The sequence below is a fragment of the Leiobunum rupestre genome, chromosome 10 (genome assembly GCF_980474605.1).
Source record: "Leiobunum rupestre chromosome 10, qqLeiRupe1.1.hap1, whole genome shotgun sequence".
In the NCBI taxonomy this organism is placed as follows: domain Eukaryota; kingdom Metazoa; phylum Arthropoda; class Arachnida; order Opiliones; family Sclerosomatidae; genus Leiobunum; species Leiobunum rupestre.
This window is the reverse complement of record NC_143393.1, coordinates 11,254,474-11,271,692: the sequence shown is the minus strand read 5'-3', so window position 1 is coordinate 11,271,692 and position 17,219 is coordinate 11,254,474. Positions and strand designations below refer to the sequence as shown.

The 17,219-nt window shown below is 34.2% G+C and overlaps 1 protein-coding gene across 1 annotated transcript in view; it reads left to right on the top strand.

The window, feature by feature from the left end:
- Cals (calsyntenin 1) overlaps positions 1–17,219 on the top strand; it is a 232,321-nt gene that overhangs the window by 114,020 nt on the left and 101,082 nt on the right. Inside the window, exons 2-3 of the mRNA XM_090161453.1 lie at positions 1,687–1,788; positions 15,673–15,856. Coding sequence (XP_090017579.1) covers positions 1,687–1,788; positions 15,673–15,856 — 286 coding nt within the window. The remainder of the gene's footprint in view (positions 1–1,686; positions 1,789–15,672; positions 15,857–17,219) is intronic.

The following is a 17,219-nucleotide window of genomic DNA, read 5'->3' as shown; positions in this document are numbered from 1 at the left end:
ATTCTCGAGTGCCTGGAGACGGTTCGCTAGTTTATGGAATCGTCGCCGACTAGGACCCAAAGAGATAAGCGCAGGAACACGTTTCTCTTTTGGGATCTGTGTCCTATACGCCGCGTTTACTCGTAATCACTCCGGTTAATTTGTTTAACGCGGATACTGGCCTTTCTTCGCCTGTTCGTAAAGTTTTGACGTTCTTAGAAGCGTCGGGAGATCCGTGGTCCCCTTACTGCTACTGCCTTTGTTAATCCTCGGATGAGTCGGAGAACTGTAAATTATAAACTACTCGACATTTATTTAATCGGACAAGGGCTGGAAATATTTGAAGTCGTGGCGTTTTCGTGTTTGTTAATAACGAAAATAGAATTACCTAAGGATTTTCGTTCTTTAACGCGACTTTTCTTTAAAGAAATTAAACAATAAATTGGGACGAATTTAGAAATTTTATCGCCGTCATCGAATAATTTTCTTCTTCTTAAATTCTTAGCTCAGTTAGTTATTAAACTTTTCGTCCTCTTTATCAGTATTTAAAACCTATAATTTTCTGTAATATCAACCAATTATCCTATATTTTACTTCATTATCCCAAACATAGCTCCTATGAAATCCTATATATCGACTACAAATTTCCTATTTTTCCTATAACTAGGGTTCATGCAGACCTGGAAAACCTTGAAAACATTTAAATATCACGGATTTCGATTGTCGACAGAAAAGTCTGGGAAATTATTGTTTTTTTTTAGTAAAAATCAGGGAAATTTACGAGCGTTCACAAAGTTTGCCCTAAGGAATACAAAATTACATCAAGAAGTTTTTCTTATTTAAGATTTGGCTTTATTTCTTCTTGGATATGATAATATTGAACCGATTTAAAGGGAATATAACCTCAGGTATTTGGTGTGGAACACCAACGTTTGCAGCTCTGGCCACTCATGCCTTTGGCTTTAAAAATGTTTGGCGCCACTGTACAGGATAATTTTAAAAATTGAAGGGGTCTTCCATAAAGATTGCTTTGCAGGTTATATTCCCTTTAACTTAAATGACAATCATGAAATGAGTTACTCTGTAAATCTTAGTTCTACAGGGTTCATATACCTGGAAATATCAGTGAAATTTATTTAAAGCAAAAAAGTTAGATAAATATCAGGGAAAATGAAAATTTTCCTGAAAAATCCGGGAAATCAGGGATAATAATTATGAGAACTCCAAATTATGTGCAATTTGTTTTAGTATTTTTGAAATTATTACTTAGTATTGAATTCATACGTTCAATCTTGACTATATTATATTAGAAAGTGTAAAAGTAACGCTTTTAACATTTTAGAGACCCTTATGGTTTTAAAAAGTGCACCTGGAAAATATTAAACACTACTCTGGAAAACGTGGAAATATCAGGGAAAATGGTTTTTGAAATATTGTATGAACCCTGTTCTATTTTATCTGGCACCTAGAAAAATCAGGAAAATATTCGTGTGGAAACCTGGAAATAATTAGCAATCATCCTGCTCATAAAGACGAATTATCCTTTTTAACCGTCTTGTCCGATACACATCCATGTAGTCTTCTAAGATTGTCCGTGGCAACCCTCGGGTTCCCTAGTTAACAAAGCGTCCTATTAGCATTATTGATTGTAAGGAAGTAGTTTGTATTTTGCTAACGAGTCTGTGTTTTTTTCTCTCTTTCGAACAGTTCCCAGATTAGATAAAGTCCAGCCAGATGTTGGATATCATGCCTTGGTTCGAGAGAACGAGAGGAAGGTTGAGGTCACACCCAGGATACGAGTGGTCGACGGTAAGTACCTCGCTCCTTTCGCCCTATGTAATAACCCGTCCTTTTTTTCGGGCTGGCGCCTTTGAACTCCCTCAGAGCTTTATCTCGCCTCATTAACTCCACTATGACGTCAGCCTACGTACCCCATCCCATCCCATCCCACCCCCCTCCCCGTGTACCTCATCTTTCTAAATCATATGGCGGCCTCCATTGTCGGAGAGGGAATCTTCTTTATGTTTGATACGGGATAGTTCGAGCAAAGAATATAAAGCCCCAGGAATGGAAGGTGTAGCTCCGTCTAGTGCCGGGGGTCAGGTCACTTCCATTTTGGGTGCCTCTTAATCATAGTAAAATGATTAAATCAGGGTAATCAAGATTAAAAAATCTAATCACGATTTAAACGAGATTTAATCATTCTAATCATGATCTAATCTGTTTAATCAGGATTTAATCAATTAAACGAGATTTAATCATTCTAATAATGATCTAATCTTTTTAATTAGATTTAATCATTTTAATTAGATTTAATCATATTAATCACGATTTAATCAATATAATCGGTCGAATCGAGAATTTATCATTAAAATCAAAACTAAAGTACGATTTAATCATACTAATCACGATATAATTTTTTAATCAGGATTTAATCATTTTAAACAGATTTAATCATTTTAAACAGATTTAATCATTTTAAACAGATTTAATCATTTTAAACAGATTTAATCATTTTAATCAAATTAAATCATTAAATCATGATTAAATCAGATTTAAACATTCTAATCATGATTAAACGTGATTTAATCAACTTAATCGTGATTAAATTGAATTTAATTAAAATAATCACGATTAAATCAGATTTAATCTTTTGAGGGGTGCGTCGTTAATCAAGGAAGTGACCTGCCCCTCGGTCTAGTGGAACTTTTGCGCCTCTCATTTTTAAAGAGAGACCGGGTTGCACTAACCGTTTCCGGTTACTCTGATTTGCTTTGCCGGAAGTTTCTAGCGCAGCCAAAACACGCGGCCAATAATATCAATCCTTCCATTCCTGGGGCTTTATATTCTTTGGTTCGAGTGGTCGGACTTTGATGAAAAGTTTAAATCCGCTTGGGATGCACCGATATGGGTACAGCCGATATATCGGCTATTCGTGGCCGATATATCGGCGGTAATATCGGAGTAGTGTTGTTAATTTTCCGGAAAATTTTCTGCAAATCGGATAAATAAAAAATTGAAACATCAATTACTTTTAAGGGTTATTAATGTTTTTATTTTTTATCGATATAAAATGTCTAATATCAGTAAACATACTAAAAAACATTACTAATGTTACATTGTTAATCAGTTTAAAGCTAGTCTAGAGGTTTAGTTTTGCTTTTAGATTCGAAAAAATGACGCAAAAATTCCGCTTTATTTAAATTTGCAAACAATATTAGGCTAATCATGGAATGCAAACTTTTTTTAATTTTTTTCGAAAAAACACGGAAAATTTTCCCGAAAAAAGGTCTCGGTCATTTTCCGCGGAAAATTTTCCGACTTATCGGACGATATTAACAAAGTTATTTAACATAAAACTTTATTTCAGTATTAGAAAAGATAACTCAAATTGAAAAGTCTTTTAATTATTAACCTCGCGTTTCTTTAATACTATTCTAACACTTTTTTTGATAATAATATTTTAATTTCATAATTCTGTTATTTTAATTTGTAATAATATAATTGTAAAAGAGGGCTATAAGTTGAAGACTTGGCCCTCTAATCTCTAATTTACCTCGATTTTAAAATACAATGGAAATGAATTGAACATTAGTGTATATGAGAAAATCATTGTAAAAGACGGTTCAGTACACTGTCATATCATTTTATTATAATTTTTAATTAAAAAAAGTTTGCAAGAGCATATCCGAATGTTTCTTTTCATTTTACGTGATTCATTTTACGTGATATATTTTTTATCACAAATCGAATATCGTTGTTTTTTATTTGTTTAAACTCGTAACCCCCTGTCTTAAAAAAAGGTATGATCTATAGCTTCTCAAGTCTGGCGTACGTGGCGCGGCCAATCAAATAATATATTATCATTAGTTAGAAAACTCGGAACAACTCCTTCTGCGTTGAGTTTGCAAGTTCTCTCCCCCACTGGCTTAAGGGGTTTCCCCCCGAGTTCTTCGGTTTCCTCCTCCATAAAAACTTGTCGAGGTTAACGGTAATAGTTAGTGTAGGGAGCTGTTGGCTCGATCTCGTGGCATGCAGGGCTGGCCACCACCCTCCTACGCGTTCTAGCCCGGCCACCTGAATTAAAGGCTTTAAAAGTCGCATGATGATTTAGGCCAATATCGGCTTAAGCGAAGCCGATATCGATATTAGAAAAATAGACCGATATATGCATCCCTAAAATCCGCTAAATAATCCCTCAATTATTTAGTATTTAAATTTCTTGACTTCATTTTTAAATCAACACCATTTAGGAAAAACCAATTTCGATAATGATTACTGATAATATTTAGTTGTATCTATTTTTTGCGTAACATTTTTAATTTTGGTTAATCTATTAATTAAAAAGAATTTAATTTAATTATATTTTCTTATTTGGTTTTAATAGAATTGTTTATAAATTTCGAATATCCGATTTACAATTTATTTATTAATCGGATAACTGAATACCAGTTTACACAGACATACGATGCGTTGGTTAGAAGCACTGATTTATAAGGTGAAGAATTCCGTTTCGTTTAGACCAAATGTAAAGTCAATAAATATATTTTTAATGGGAAAATCCCACTTGAAAAAATCAATCGATTTTTTAATTTAAATCGGATTTATTTTATTTTATTGAATTTATTGATTTTTATACAATGGCTCTTTCATTGTAAAATTAACGGATATTTTACTTTTACCCAGATTGCTATTCTTGAATTAAATTAAATTTAATTACTTTTTAATATTTTTAGTTTGTCCAGATTTTCTATGTATTTTAATTTTTATTCCCCCATTGAAATACATTGTGTGATTTAAATAAACTATTTTTTTTTTAGAAAAATCACTTGGTTTAAATCAATTGAATTTCAAAAATTACAAATTCACAAAACGTTCACTAATATGTGGATTTTTTAAAAATATTGTTGGATTTCATTAAAAAAATACAAAACCCGGGGAAAATTCACAAATCTACAAAATGTAGTATAATAAACTAACAAAGTAAAGAGAAATCAACAAATTAACAAAATTCTCAAAATCCACCAATCTGCCAAATCTAAGATAAAAATTCATCAAAAGTCGAAATTCCTAAAAATTCCCCACCATTTTAACTAATATATGTATTTTTTTTAAATATTATTGAATTTGAAAAATATACAAATCTAAGGGAAAATAATAAATTTGCCATATTTTTAAATCCCAAAAATCCGGTGCATTTTCCCCCTGAATGTCCGCTAAGGGTATCCACACCCTTGGCTGGAATTTCATTAGGTGATTATAGTCTCGGTGAACGACCTTTTATCAATCAGTCTTACGAATTATGCGTTAGGGTCTATAGCTATTTATGTCATTTATGATCGTAAACGTATTCCTTATCGTATGGCGGTTTTATGACTATGAATATTAAACATTAATATTCAAAAATTTTGTTATTTTTGTAAATAATTCACATGTTATCAGTAATTGTTTGACCATAATTAATAAATTTTTTTCTAGTAACATAATTTTCCTAACTATATCAGTATATCTGGTAGTTTATTTACTTAACTTTACCCATATAAATAAAATAACCAATTTGACACTAGCTTATGACTTATACGGATATTATGCAGGGTTCGTACACGACCTGGAAAAGTCAGGGAATTTGAAAATGTTTCCAAAGGGTCAGGGAAAGTCACGGAATTTGAAAATGTTTCCAAAGGGTCAGGGAAAAGTCAGGGAATTTGAAAATGATTCCAAAAAGTAAGGTAATTTTAAAATGACCCCCAAAAAAATCAGGCAAATCAATTTTTGAATTAAATTTTTAAAGATTTTTACCTCAAACCATTCATTTATGGTCAGGGAAAATTGGGCAATTTGGTCAGGGAATTTAATTCCGAAAATTTAGTACGAACCCTGTTATGGGTTACGAGGATTCCGCATTTGCAGAGGCAAACCCAGAAGTGGTATAAATCATAAGGGAATCTTAGTTTTTATCGCTAATAAGATAGGAATGCTTATTTTCGATAAAGCGGACAGTGTTGTGACGAGAAAATACCCCGAATAGACTGTCTCTACAGAAAATGCGAAGGCTGCAGGGGTCATCGCCTTAGGTCATTTCGCGTAATAAGAGCTCTGCGATGACTAATGACGTTGCACTTACTCTAGTATCTGGAGAGTTAGATCAAATACGTGTTTTATTATTATTATGACTCATTTTTTCTCTGGTTTCCCAGGGCCCCAAGAAGTCCTATAATTCCTATAACATCCTATATTTTGAAAAAATGTCCTATAACATCCTATATTTTCAAAAATGTCCTATAACATCCTATATTTAAAAAATGTCCTATAACATCCTATATTTTCAAAAATGTCCTATAACATCCTATATTTAAAAAAATGTCCTATAACATCCTATATTTTCAAAAATGTCCTATAACATCCTATATTTTCAAAAATGTCCTATAACATGCTATATTTAATAAAATGTCCTATAACATCCTATATTTTAAAAAATGTCCTATAACCTCCTATATTTTCAAAATCGTCCTATAACATCCTATATTTTCAAAAACGTCCTATAACATCCTATATTTTCAAAAACGTCCTATAACATCCTATATTTTCAAAAATGTCCTATAACATCCTATATTTCAAAAAGTCCTATAACATGCTATGTTTTTTATATTTTGCCCATTTCAAATCCCGCCACTAAGTTAATTTGCTAGATTTAGTTATAGGATAAATTCCTATACAAAGTCATGGTTAGCTACTAGTATATTTTTGTGATGAAATGGTTAAATAGTTTCTATTTTTTAAGTGAAAATCAAAGATTTAGTTCACTTAAAATAGATTTCGTTTTTAAATGCATAAAGTTAGTAAATGATATAGCATATATAGCCCTATAAAATATTATAATTTAATAAAATAGCATATATAGTCCTATAAAATATTATAATTTAAAAAATAGTCCTATAAAATCCTATAGTTTTGAAAAAATAGACCTATAAAATCCTATAGTTTTGAAAAATTGTCCTATAAAGTCCTATATATTATTTCAAATATAATCATATTTTAATATTTTTCCTATAAAAAATTAAAGTTTTGAGTAGGGTTCCTGGTTTCGCTAAAAATACACAAAATAATGTTGAGCAAAGTCTTCGCAACAAAAATAAATAAAACTTCTGGAAAATATTAGTCAGTGTACCAATTTTTAAATTTAAATTTTCAAACTGTTATTTTCATTTTTAACCTATTTGAACCTCAAATCTGCGCGAGTAACGAACTTCAAAAGTGAATTAAATTAGTTATCTTTCATTTGTGACCCATTTTCACTATTAAGCCTGGCCTATAATAACATCCAAAATTGCTAAAAAAATTGTTGAACTTATCCCGGGTTTCTCTTCGAGAATAATGAAAGGCTATCTGCAGTAGTAACGGCTTTCTTTGGGCCCTGCAATTTGACCGGGGTCTGGGATATTGAAGCTCAACCAAAATAGGCCTTGCGGAAAATCGAACATTTATTGCAGTCACTTTATTGGACAGGTGTTCGAAACACGGCGTAATTATTTCTCGTTTGCTGTAAAAGTAACGCTACCACCGAAAAGGGTATTTTTCGAGGTCCGACGTCAAATCGTACCTCGGCCGCTCCTTTGAGCGAAATTTAACCCGACAGCTTTTGAGATTGGCTTCGCCTAAAAAGGAAAATATCCGTCGAAGGAAGCTCCTCTTTGTAGTTTACGAAAGGGAAAATATTTTATCCAAAAGTTTTGATCCCGACTTTGAAGGGTAGCTTAGCTTTGTTGTCAAGGTGGTTACACTTTTGAAGGTAAATCCCCTTCTACGTAACCCTTTGTTCCTTTATTCGCGTGACCTCAGCGTTTCTTTTCTGACAGGGTTATATTAGACGTTTTAGGCTACTCCTTAAAATGCGTAAACGCGAACGTCGACGTCTCGCCTCAAATTTTGTTACAGTTTGAACTTTTTATCGTCATCTACGTTTCCAATAGGATACTAATTTTTATCTACACGATATTTAGTTTATTTCGCGATTTTACTAAAAGGTTGCCTGGAAAAGTCTAAAAGTTAGGGTAAAAACAGTGAAATTTAAAAATGGGTCTAAAAATCAGGGAAAACCAGGGAATATTAAAAGTGGGTCTAAAAATCAAGGAAAAAACAGATAATATTAAAAATGGGTCTAAAAATCAAGGAATAGTCAGGGAATTTAAAATTAGGTCTAAAAATCATGGAAAAAGTCAGGGAATTTAAAAATTAGATCTAAAAATCATGGAAAAAGTCAGGAAATTTAAAAATTAGGTCTAAAAATAATGGAAAAGTCGGAGAATTTTAAAAATTAGTATAAAAGTCGGGGAATTTAATTTTGGTAGCGTTCAGTTTGCAAGTTCTCTCTCCACTGGTTAAAGGATCTTTCCCGCGAGCTCTTCGGTTTCACTTTCCTTAAGCACTTATTGAGTTTAACGGCAATAGTTAGTGTATGGAGCTGTTGGCTTGCTGGGCAAGGGGGCATGAAGGGCTTGCCACCACCCTCCTACGCGTTGTAACCCGGCCACCTGAATTAATGGCTTTAAAAGTCACTCGATGGCTAAGGTCTAAGGTGCTGCTTTTAGTATAATAATAATCAGCTAGGCTAATACCCAAGACCTTAGTATTAGCCTAGCTGATTATTATTGTTATTATTATTATTATAGTTCTTAAAAATTGGCCAATTTTGGCATAAAAGAAAACTATCCACGGAAATAGTTAGGGAAAAACTTAAAAATAGGACATCTTTATTAAAATATTTTTAGGAAATTATAATTTTTAGGAAATTATTTTTTTTAGGAAATTATTTTTTTTAGGAAATTATATTTTTTAGGAAATTAATTTTTAAAAATTTAATGATACTTTCAGAAATTTTTTCTAATTATTTAAAAATTAAAACTTTTATGATAAAGTATGAAAAATAACTGAAATACATTAATTCCGAGAATTTTTTTAAACTTCCATATAATTATTTTTTTAAACTTACTTTTCGAAAATTGAAGAAATTATAACTTATCGCAATAACTCATTTTAGTCCTTTAATTCAACGTAAAGATAAGTACCATTCCTTCGCTTATACCCGTGAAATAGACTGGCCATATCATTTCGTAGTGAGTTGGAAAAGAAATACTCGACTCTATTACGGAATTTTTCATTCTGCCAAGACATTGTCTTATCTCAGAATACAAACGAAGAGAACCTGCAGGCAAAGAAAGTATTAAGTTTTATTCTCGGGACACTTTATTTTTCCAGTTTCTATCCTCAACTTCCTCTACAAGGCAGCTTCCCCGCACATTCTCATTTTGCGCGAAAACGCGCGTGCGTTTTCGCGCGATGTCGAAAGAGAAATTGTCAGTCTTATCTCTTGAATTCGATATATTTTCCGAGCATCGCTACACACCCGCCGCGAATTCTATTTCGAATTTTTTAAATTGCTTCTTCCTTTTTCTGTCGGACTGAGAAAGAAACGGCGAAAAAATAAGAAAGAGCGCGCCAAGAATAATGGCGAAAGAAGCGCGCAAAGTGATGAGTTAGATATGCAGATTTTTTATGGCAGGGTTATTTTTTTATTTTTGAAGGAAGGTCCCAGCCCTAATCTTCGTTCCTTCACGGCTTATATCTCGTTAATCAACAATGCGCGTATAAGGTACGATGCCTTCTGGAATATAATATGACAGTGATGGGCACCGCTCTTCTCATTGTGAGCGCTTTTTTTATTATGAGTTAAATTGAGCGGCAAAATGTTTTTTTAAAAGAGCACGAAATAAAAATGAGAGGAGCGCCGTTTTCAGCGCTCAGAATAGAGCGGAAATGGAGGAGCGCCCATTTCAACGCTCAAAAAAGAGCGGAAAGAGGAGCGCCAATTTCAGAGCTGAAAAAAGAGCAAAAAAGAGGAGCGCTTATTTTACCGCTACTAAAAGAGTGCAAAGAGAGGAGCGCTTATTATTTTCCCGCTCAAAAAATAGTGAAAAGAGAGGAGCGCTTATTTTACCGCTCCTAAAAGAGCGAAAGGAGAGGAGCGCTTATTTTACCGCTCAAAAAGAGCGAAAAGAGGAGCGCTTATTTTACCGCTCATAACAGAGCGAAAAGAGAGGAGCGCTTATTTTACCGCTACTAAAAGAGTGCAAAGAGGAGCGCTTATTATTTTCCCGCTCAAAAAAAGTGAAAAGAGAGGAGCGCTTATTTTACCGCTCAAAAAAGAGCGAAAAGAGAGGAGCGCAAATGTTACCGCTCAAAAAAGAGCGAAAAGAGAGGAGCGCCAATTTCAACGCTCAGAATAGAGCGAAAAGAGAGTAGCGCTTATTTTACCGCTCATTAAAGAGTGAAAAGAGAGGAGCGCTTATTATTTTACCGCTCTTAAAAGAGTGAAAAGCGAGGAACGCTTATTATTTTACCGCTCATAAAAGAGCGAAAAGAGAGGAGCGCTTATTATTTTACCGCTCATAAAAGAGCGAAAAGAGAGGAGCGCTTAAGCGCTTATTATTTTACCGGTCATAAAAGAGCGAAAAGAGAGGAGCGCAAATGTTACCGCTCAAAAAAGAGCGCCGATATTGAGCGGAAATAGAAAAAAGCGCTTTTAAAAATCGTGTTTTTGGCGTCGTTGCGAATAGTGGTTATTTACATGTTGATTACAAAATTTAAGTGGCTAAATTGCATAGTTTTGTTTAAAATAAATGAAATTGCAGTATCTTGAACAAAAAAGAGCTTTATTGAAAATGAACAAAGTAAACAACGTACGCAGTGATGGGGAGCGCTCTTCTCATTGTGAGCGCTTTTGTTATTTTGAGCGAAATTGAGCGGCAATATGTTTTACTAAAAGAGCGCGAAACAAAAGTGAGAGGAACGCCAATTTCCGCGCTGAGAATAGAGTGAAAAGAGAGGAGCGCTTATTTTACCGCTAAAAAATGTATGAGCGTGAGCGGATATTATGCTAGCGAGTGCGAGCGGTGAGTGAGCTGAGCGGCTCTTTGACGAAAATGCCCAACACTGGAATATGATACTCTTCATTTTAAAAAAACGCACATTTTTTTAACACTCCATTTTTGGGACATTGTCTCTGCATATTGCGATTAATGCTTTCAGCGGCTCTTTTTAGATAGGTGAAAAGCTTTTGACGACGTTTTTAAAAGTATATTTTTAATGGATTTATCTTAAGACGTATTTATCATTTTAGTCTCTGGGAAATTTAAATTATAGCCGTATTTAATTAAAAATCTATTATGATGATTTATTAGTAGTTGAAGTTGATAAATATTTTTTTATCGTGCGTCGTATTAAATGATGTATTCGTACGGGCTAGTAACGAGAAGACGTTTATGGTTCCTAGAATATGTGAGTATAACATTAGCCTCTGCAGGGCTGCCATACTACCCGAACAATTTGCGGATTTGTAAAAAGTTAAGCGAAAATTCGGGCAATTTTAAGAACTAGTAAAAAGGTCGAGAAATGTTAGTGAATGTAAATTTAAATGCAAATGGAAAACGTTAAAAATTTACAAATTTCAGTTTAATAAAAAGTCTGGGCAGTTTTAATCTGAAAAAAACTGGCATTGCTGCTAAGAAAATAGACGGTTAAAGTTAGTGAATTTAAATTTGGTTGGTTGTTATTATAAAACGTTAAAAATTTCCAAAATTCAATTTAATAAAAAATTGGGGCAGTTTTAATCTGAAAAAACTGGCATTGCTGCTAAGAATAAAGTCGGATTTAAATTTGGTTGGTTGTTACTATAAAACGTTAAAAATTGCCAAAATTCAGTTTAGTAAAAAGTCTGGGCAGTTTCAATCTGGGAACAACTAGCATTCCTGCTGAGAACTTGTAAAAAGGTCGAGAAAAAACGTAAAAAAAATTAAAATTTCAGTTTAGTAAAACGTCGGTGAAAATCTCTGGATTGGTCGGGAAGTTTAATCTAAAATCTGGCATTCCTGCTCTGGTAGAATCCTCGTATCTGCTTTTTAATTACAAAACGTACGCGTAGATTGCGACCCGCACTCGCATATTCTTAGGTTCATGAATTCGTTCTTGGTAGCACTAAGCAGAAAATATACTAAGCCAAGTCATAAAATAGGTCGTAATGTCTTTTTTTATTTTTTGAGTATAGGCCAAATATTATCTTGGGCAGTGTTCCAAAGTGTTATTTAACAGGTGGTAAATAGTGCGATATAGCGGAATAATGGTCTTGTATAATATGAAAAAGTTCCAAACCAATTGTTGACTTAGTTATCAAAAAACTATTATTATATAATTGTGGCACTCCTATATTTTACTATAATTTTGAAATGGTCCTATAATTCCATTTTGTATCCTATATTTTACTATAATTTTGAAATGGTCCTATAATTCCATTTTGTATCCTATATTTTACTATAATTTTGAAATGGTCCTATAATTCCATTTTGTATCCTATATTTTACTATAATTTTGAAATGGTCCTATAATTCCATTTTGTATCCTATATTTTACTATAATTTTGAAATGGTCCTATAATTCCATTTTGTATCCTATATTTTACTATAATTTTGAAATGGTCCTATAATTCCATTTTGTATCCTATATTTTACTATAATTTTGAAATGGTCCTATAATTCCATTTTGTATCCTATATTTTACTATAATTTTGAAATGGTCCTATAATTCCATTTTGTATCCTATATTTTACTATAATTTTGAAATGGACCTATAATTCCATTTTGTATCCTATATTTTACTATAATTTTGAAATGGTCCTATAATTCCATTTTGTATCCTATATTTTACTATAATTTTGAAATGGACCTATAATTCCATTTTGTATCCTATATTTTACTATAATTTTGAAATGGTCCTGTAATTCCATTTTGTATCCTATATTTTACTATAATTTAAACATATTCGGTTAAAATCCAACTGATAAAATTGTGAAAGATTTACACACCAACAAGAAAATTGAAATCACAAAGTAGCAGCTTCGAAAAGATTTTGGAATTTCTATTCTGGTGTGTCTTACGTCGTCATGACTCCTTTTAAATAGGTAATTTAGTGTCCTATAATTTCTTTATGGCTGAGCACTATTGTGGCTTTACTACGTATCTATCGGTACGTCATTTAGAGGAAAACCCCATAATCATAACCATGTAGAATTTTAACCTCACGTTTATCGTTGCGGAAAGCCGATGTAAATTTATACAAATCAATTCCGAACTTGTAGAGCTGGAATCATGGACCAAGAATTTAAGGGGACTCACTGTTCCCGATATTTTGACACGGTAGGCGTGGCCTAAATCGGAAAGCTTACTGAGGCACGCCAGACGCTTTAAAAGTGCCTCAAGAATTCTGTTCAACTATCACTACGAGAGGCTCAGTCGGGGCTTAGGCGACAGTACGTGCGAAAAAGTTAGGTTAGGCTTAGGTCATTAAATATTTTAAGTTTATAAATGAAATGGATTCCAGTTCATTTAATTTTAAACCCTAGCTATATTCGGCTTACTAGTTATTTTTACTTAACACAATGGTTAATTATCATGGCTTAACTTTTAAAGAACCAATTTCAAAAATAAAAGGTCTAAAACTTACTAAGCCTAATCATTTAACTGACAACAACGGCGCCATTTTGTCAAAGTTGAACGTGAACGCTCCAGCTTCTTAATCTTAAAAGGGTTGCAACGGTACCTGGAAAACCTGGATTTCTGGAAAAGTCAGGGAATTTGAATATGGATCTAAAAATTAGGGAAAAGTCGGGGAATTTGAATATGGATCTAAAAATTAGGGAAAAGTCGGGGAATTGGAAAAATTAGTCTAAAAATCAGGGAATTTTAAAAATTAGTCCAAAAATCAGGGAAAGTCGGGGAATTTTACAAATTAGTCTAAAAATCAGGGAAAGTCGGGGAATTTTACAAATTAGTCTAAAAATCAGGGAAATGCCAGGGAATTTAATTTAGCTATTCAAATAGAAAACCTTTATTAAAATTTAGGGTAAAATAATCAAAATATTTTCACAAAATAAGTCTGGAAAATCTCCGGAGATTTGCGACTTATGTGACGCCAAGTTTGTCCACATTGCACTAAAATAAATCGTGATTTTCCTATTCCCAGTATTAACGCGTGCTTTTTAAAGCCTGAACAATGAGTCCTCTTGGATTCTTTGTCCATGCTGGAATCGTGGAAGATTTCCAACACATCGTCAGTAGAAATTTATTTGCCATTCATAATGGCTAAAATATGACCGCTGTTTCCGACTCTGATTAATTTCGGGTTTTGTTTTTACATAATAGGCCACTCAACCTTTCACTTCCGGCGGAGGCCGTTTAACCGATTCCCACTTCCTTCCAATACACGCCAATAATTCATAATTATCGCGAAATCTAGATATCCCTATTGTCAAAGAGCCATTTGTCAGTGTTTCCTAGATGTCACTTTTTTAGAATAAAGTCCATGTCAGTGGCAAGAAGTGACTAATAATCAGTAAATTCTTTGAAATGATGTAAATAATATCTTGCAGATATGTAGCATCACTTACATGTGAGATAATGTTTCAGTTTTTTACAAAATGACCATTATAAACACCTTAAAGCAGTGTTGCAAAGTTGAAATTCCCATTGCTGGATAGTAAATTTCCCACAAATTCCCACAGCTCTAATTAGCCCCAACCCAACGAAAACTCAACGGAAAACATGCCATAATTTTTGGAAAATTAACTTTTTAAAATTAAATTTTATTGAAATAATAATTTTTAAACATTTTGGTTATTAGCCCTATGCATTGATTGATTGTAGTATTAGGAGGCGCTTTCTTTATTTTATTCATAAAATCCCATGATTCACGAAAATGCACTGCTCTAGATAATTTAGATAGTCAAAATAAAAGAAAATAGGATAAATACCCGCAGACATAAAAATTCCCACAAAATCTACGTTTTGGAAAAAAAATTACTTTTTCCCCACAGAGCCAAAATGAACCTCAAAAATTCCCACAATATGGAAAATTTCCCAAAATCTGGCCACACTGCCTTAAAGGTATATCAAACTCGGGAAAAATCGTTGAAAAATAGCCAAAAGAAATAACTAGATTGGGCTATAATTGAGCTTCTAGCCCAAAACCTGGCAACTAATTCAGTATATATATATTTTGTCTTTATTAAAATTTATTATTTTCCAATATAATAATAATAATAAATAATAATAATCAGCTAGGCTAATACTCTAGGCACCATCTCAGGCCTAAGTCATCAAGCGACTTTTCAAGCCATTAATTCAGGTGGCCGGGTTACAATGCGTAGGAGGGTGGTGACAAGCCCTTCATGCCACGCGAGCCAACAGCTCCCTACACTAACTATTACCGTTAACCTCAACAAGTTTTTATGGAAGGGGAAACCGAAGAGCTCGGGGAAAAAACCTTAAACCAGTGGGGAGAGAACTTGTAACTCAACGCGGAAGGAGTTGTAACGAGTTTTCACCCAGTGCCACAAGTTGGGATTGAACCCGGCTCCTCTTGGTGCGAGGCGAAAGTGCTAACCACTCCGCGGACCCCACTTTAATATTTGGCATATTAGCCAGTAAAAGTATTATCCACCATGTCGGTATTTACCACTTTTGGCCACATAATTTGACACCTGACATTTACCACTTCGGAACACTGCCATTTGTTTGAGCCTTATTTAATTAATTGGCCCGTCGTGTTGGACTGTCGATTTAATGGTAACGTTCTTATTGTTTGTAGCGGAAGCATGCGCGTTCATGGTGACGAATAAGCACCACGGCGAAGTTCCGTTCGCTGTCCAAGTGAAAGACCGCGAGACGGGCGAGGCGGAGTTGATCGCCAAGAAAGACCTGGACTGCGAGAAGAGGAGAAACTACAAGTTCGACATCGCCGCCGTGTCCTGTGACAACGTCATGTCCAAAAAGTAAGACTTTTACTCGCATTTTGACGCTGACGGATTTCTGAATACGGCTTTTTCTGGCGAAATTTTTCGTAGATTTGTTTTTAAACTTTTATAGGTGGCCGATTTTAGGAGATTTGTTTTGAAATTTTGGCCGTTTTGTCAAGGTTTTGATTTTTACGTCGGTTTGGGAATATTAGGCGCTTACAGTCGGTTTGGGAATATTAGGCGCTTACAGTCGGTTTGGGAATATTAGGCGCTTACAGTCGGTTTGGGAATATTAGGCGCTTACAGTCGGTTTGGGAATATTAGGCGCTTACAGTCGGTTTGGGAATATTAGGCGCTTACAGTCGGTTTGGGAATATTAGGCGCTTACAGTCGGTTTGGGAATATTAGGCGCTTACAGTCGGTTTGGGAATATTGTGCGATTATAGTCGGTTTTGGAATATTAGGCGCTTATAGTCGGTTTGGGAATATAGGGCGATTATAGTCGGTTTGGGAATATTGGGCGCTTAGTCGGTTTGGGAATATTGAGCGCTTGTATTAAGTCGGTTTGGGAATATTGAGCGCTTGTATTAAGTCGGTTTGGGAATATTGGGCGCTAGTATTAAGTCGGTTTGGGAATATTGGGCGCTAGTATTAAGTCGGTTTGGGAATATTGGGCGCTTGTATTAAGTCGGTTTGGGAATATTGGGCGCTTGTATTAAGTCGGTTTTGGAATATTGGGCGCTTGTATTAAGTCGGTTTGGGAATATTGGGCGCTTGTATTAAGTCGGTTTGGGAATATTGGGCGCTTGTATTAAGTCGGTTTGGGAATATTGGGCGCTGGTATTAAGTCGGTTTGGGAATATTGGGCGCTTGTATTAAGTCGGTTTGGGAATATTGGGCGCTTGTATTAAGTCGGTTTGGGAATATTGGGCGCTGGTATTAAGTCGGTTTGGGAATATTGGGCGCTTGTATTAAGTCGGTTTGGGAATATTGGGCGCTGGTATTAAGTCGGTTTGGGAATATTGGGCGCTGGTATTAAGTCGGTTTGGGAATATTGGGCGCTTGTATTAAGTCTGTTTTGGAATATTGGGCGTTTTTAGTGGGATTTGGAATATTGGGCGATTTTTTCAGCGTTTTGGAACATTATGCGGTTTAGGTGTTATTTTTATATTTGTGTGGGGAATATTGTGCGGTTTAGCGGTTTTTTTTTAAATATTTGTGTGTTACACCCAACATACACTATCATTGGTACTTATTGATACAAAAACCTAATCATCTTGCTCGATCGCTCGGCTTAAAAAGAAGAAAATACAGCGCAGGCGTAATTCTGTATAATTTAGCGAAATTTTAACTTTTGAAAAGGAACGTTTCCGGATTTCCTTTCCTATTAAATTTCTGC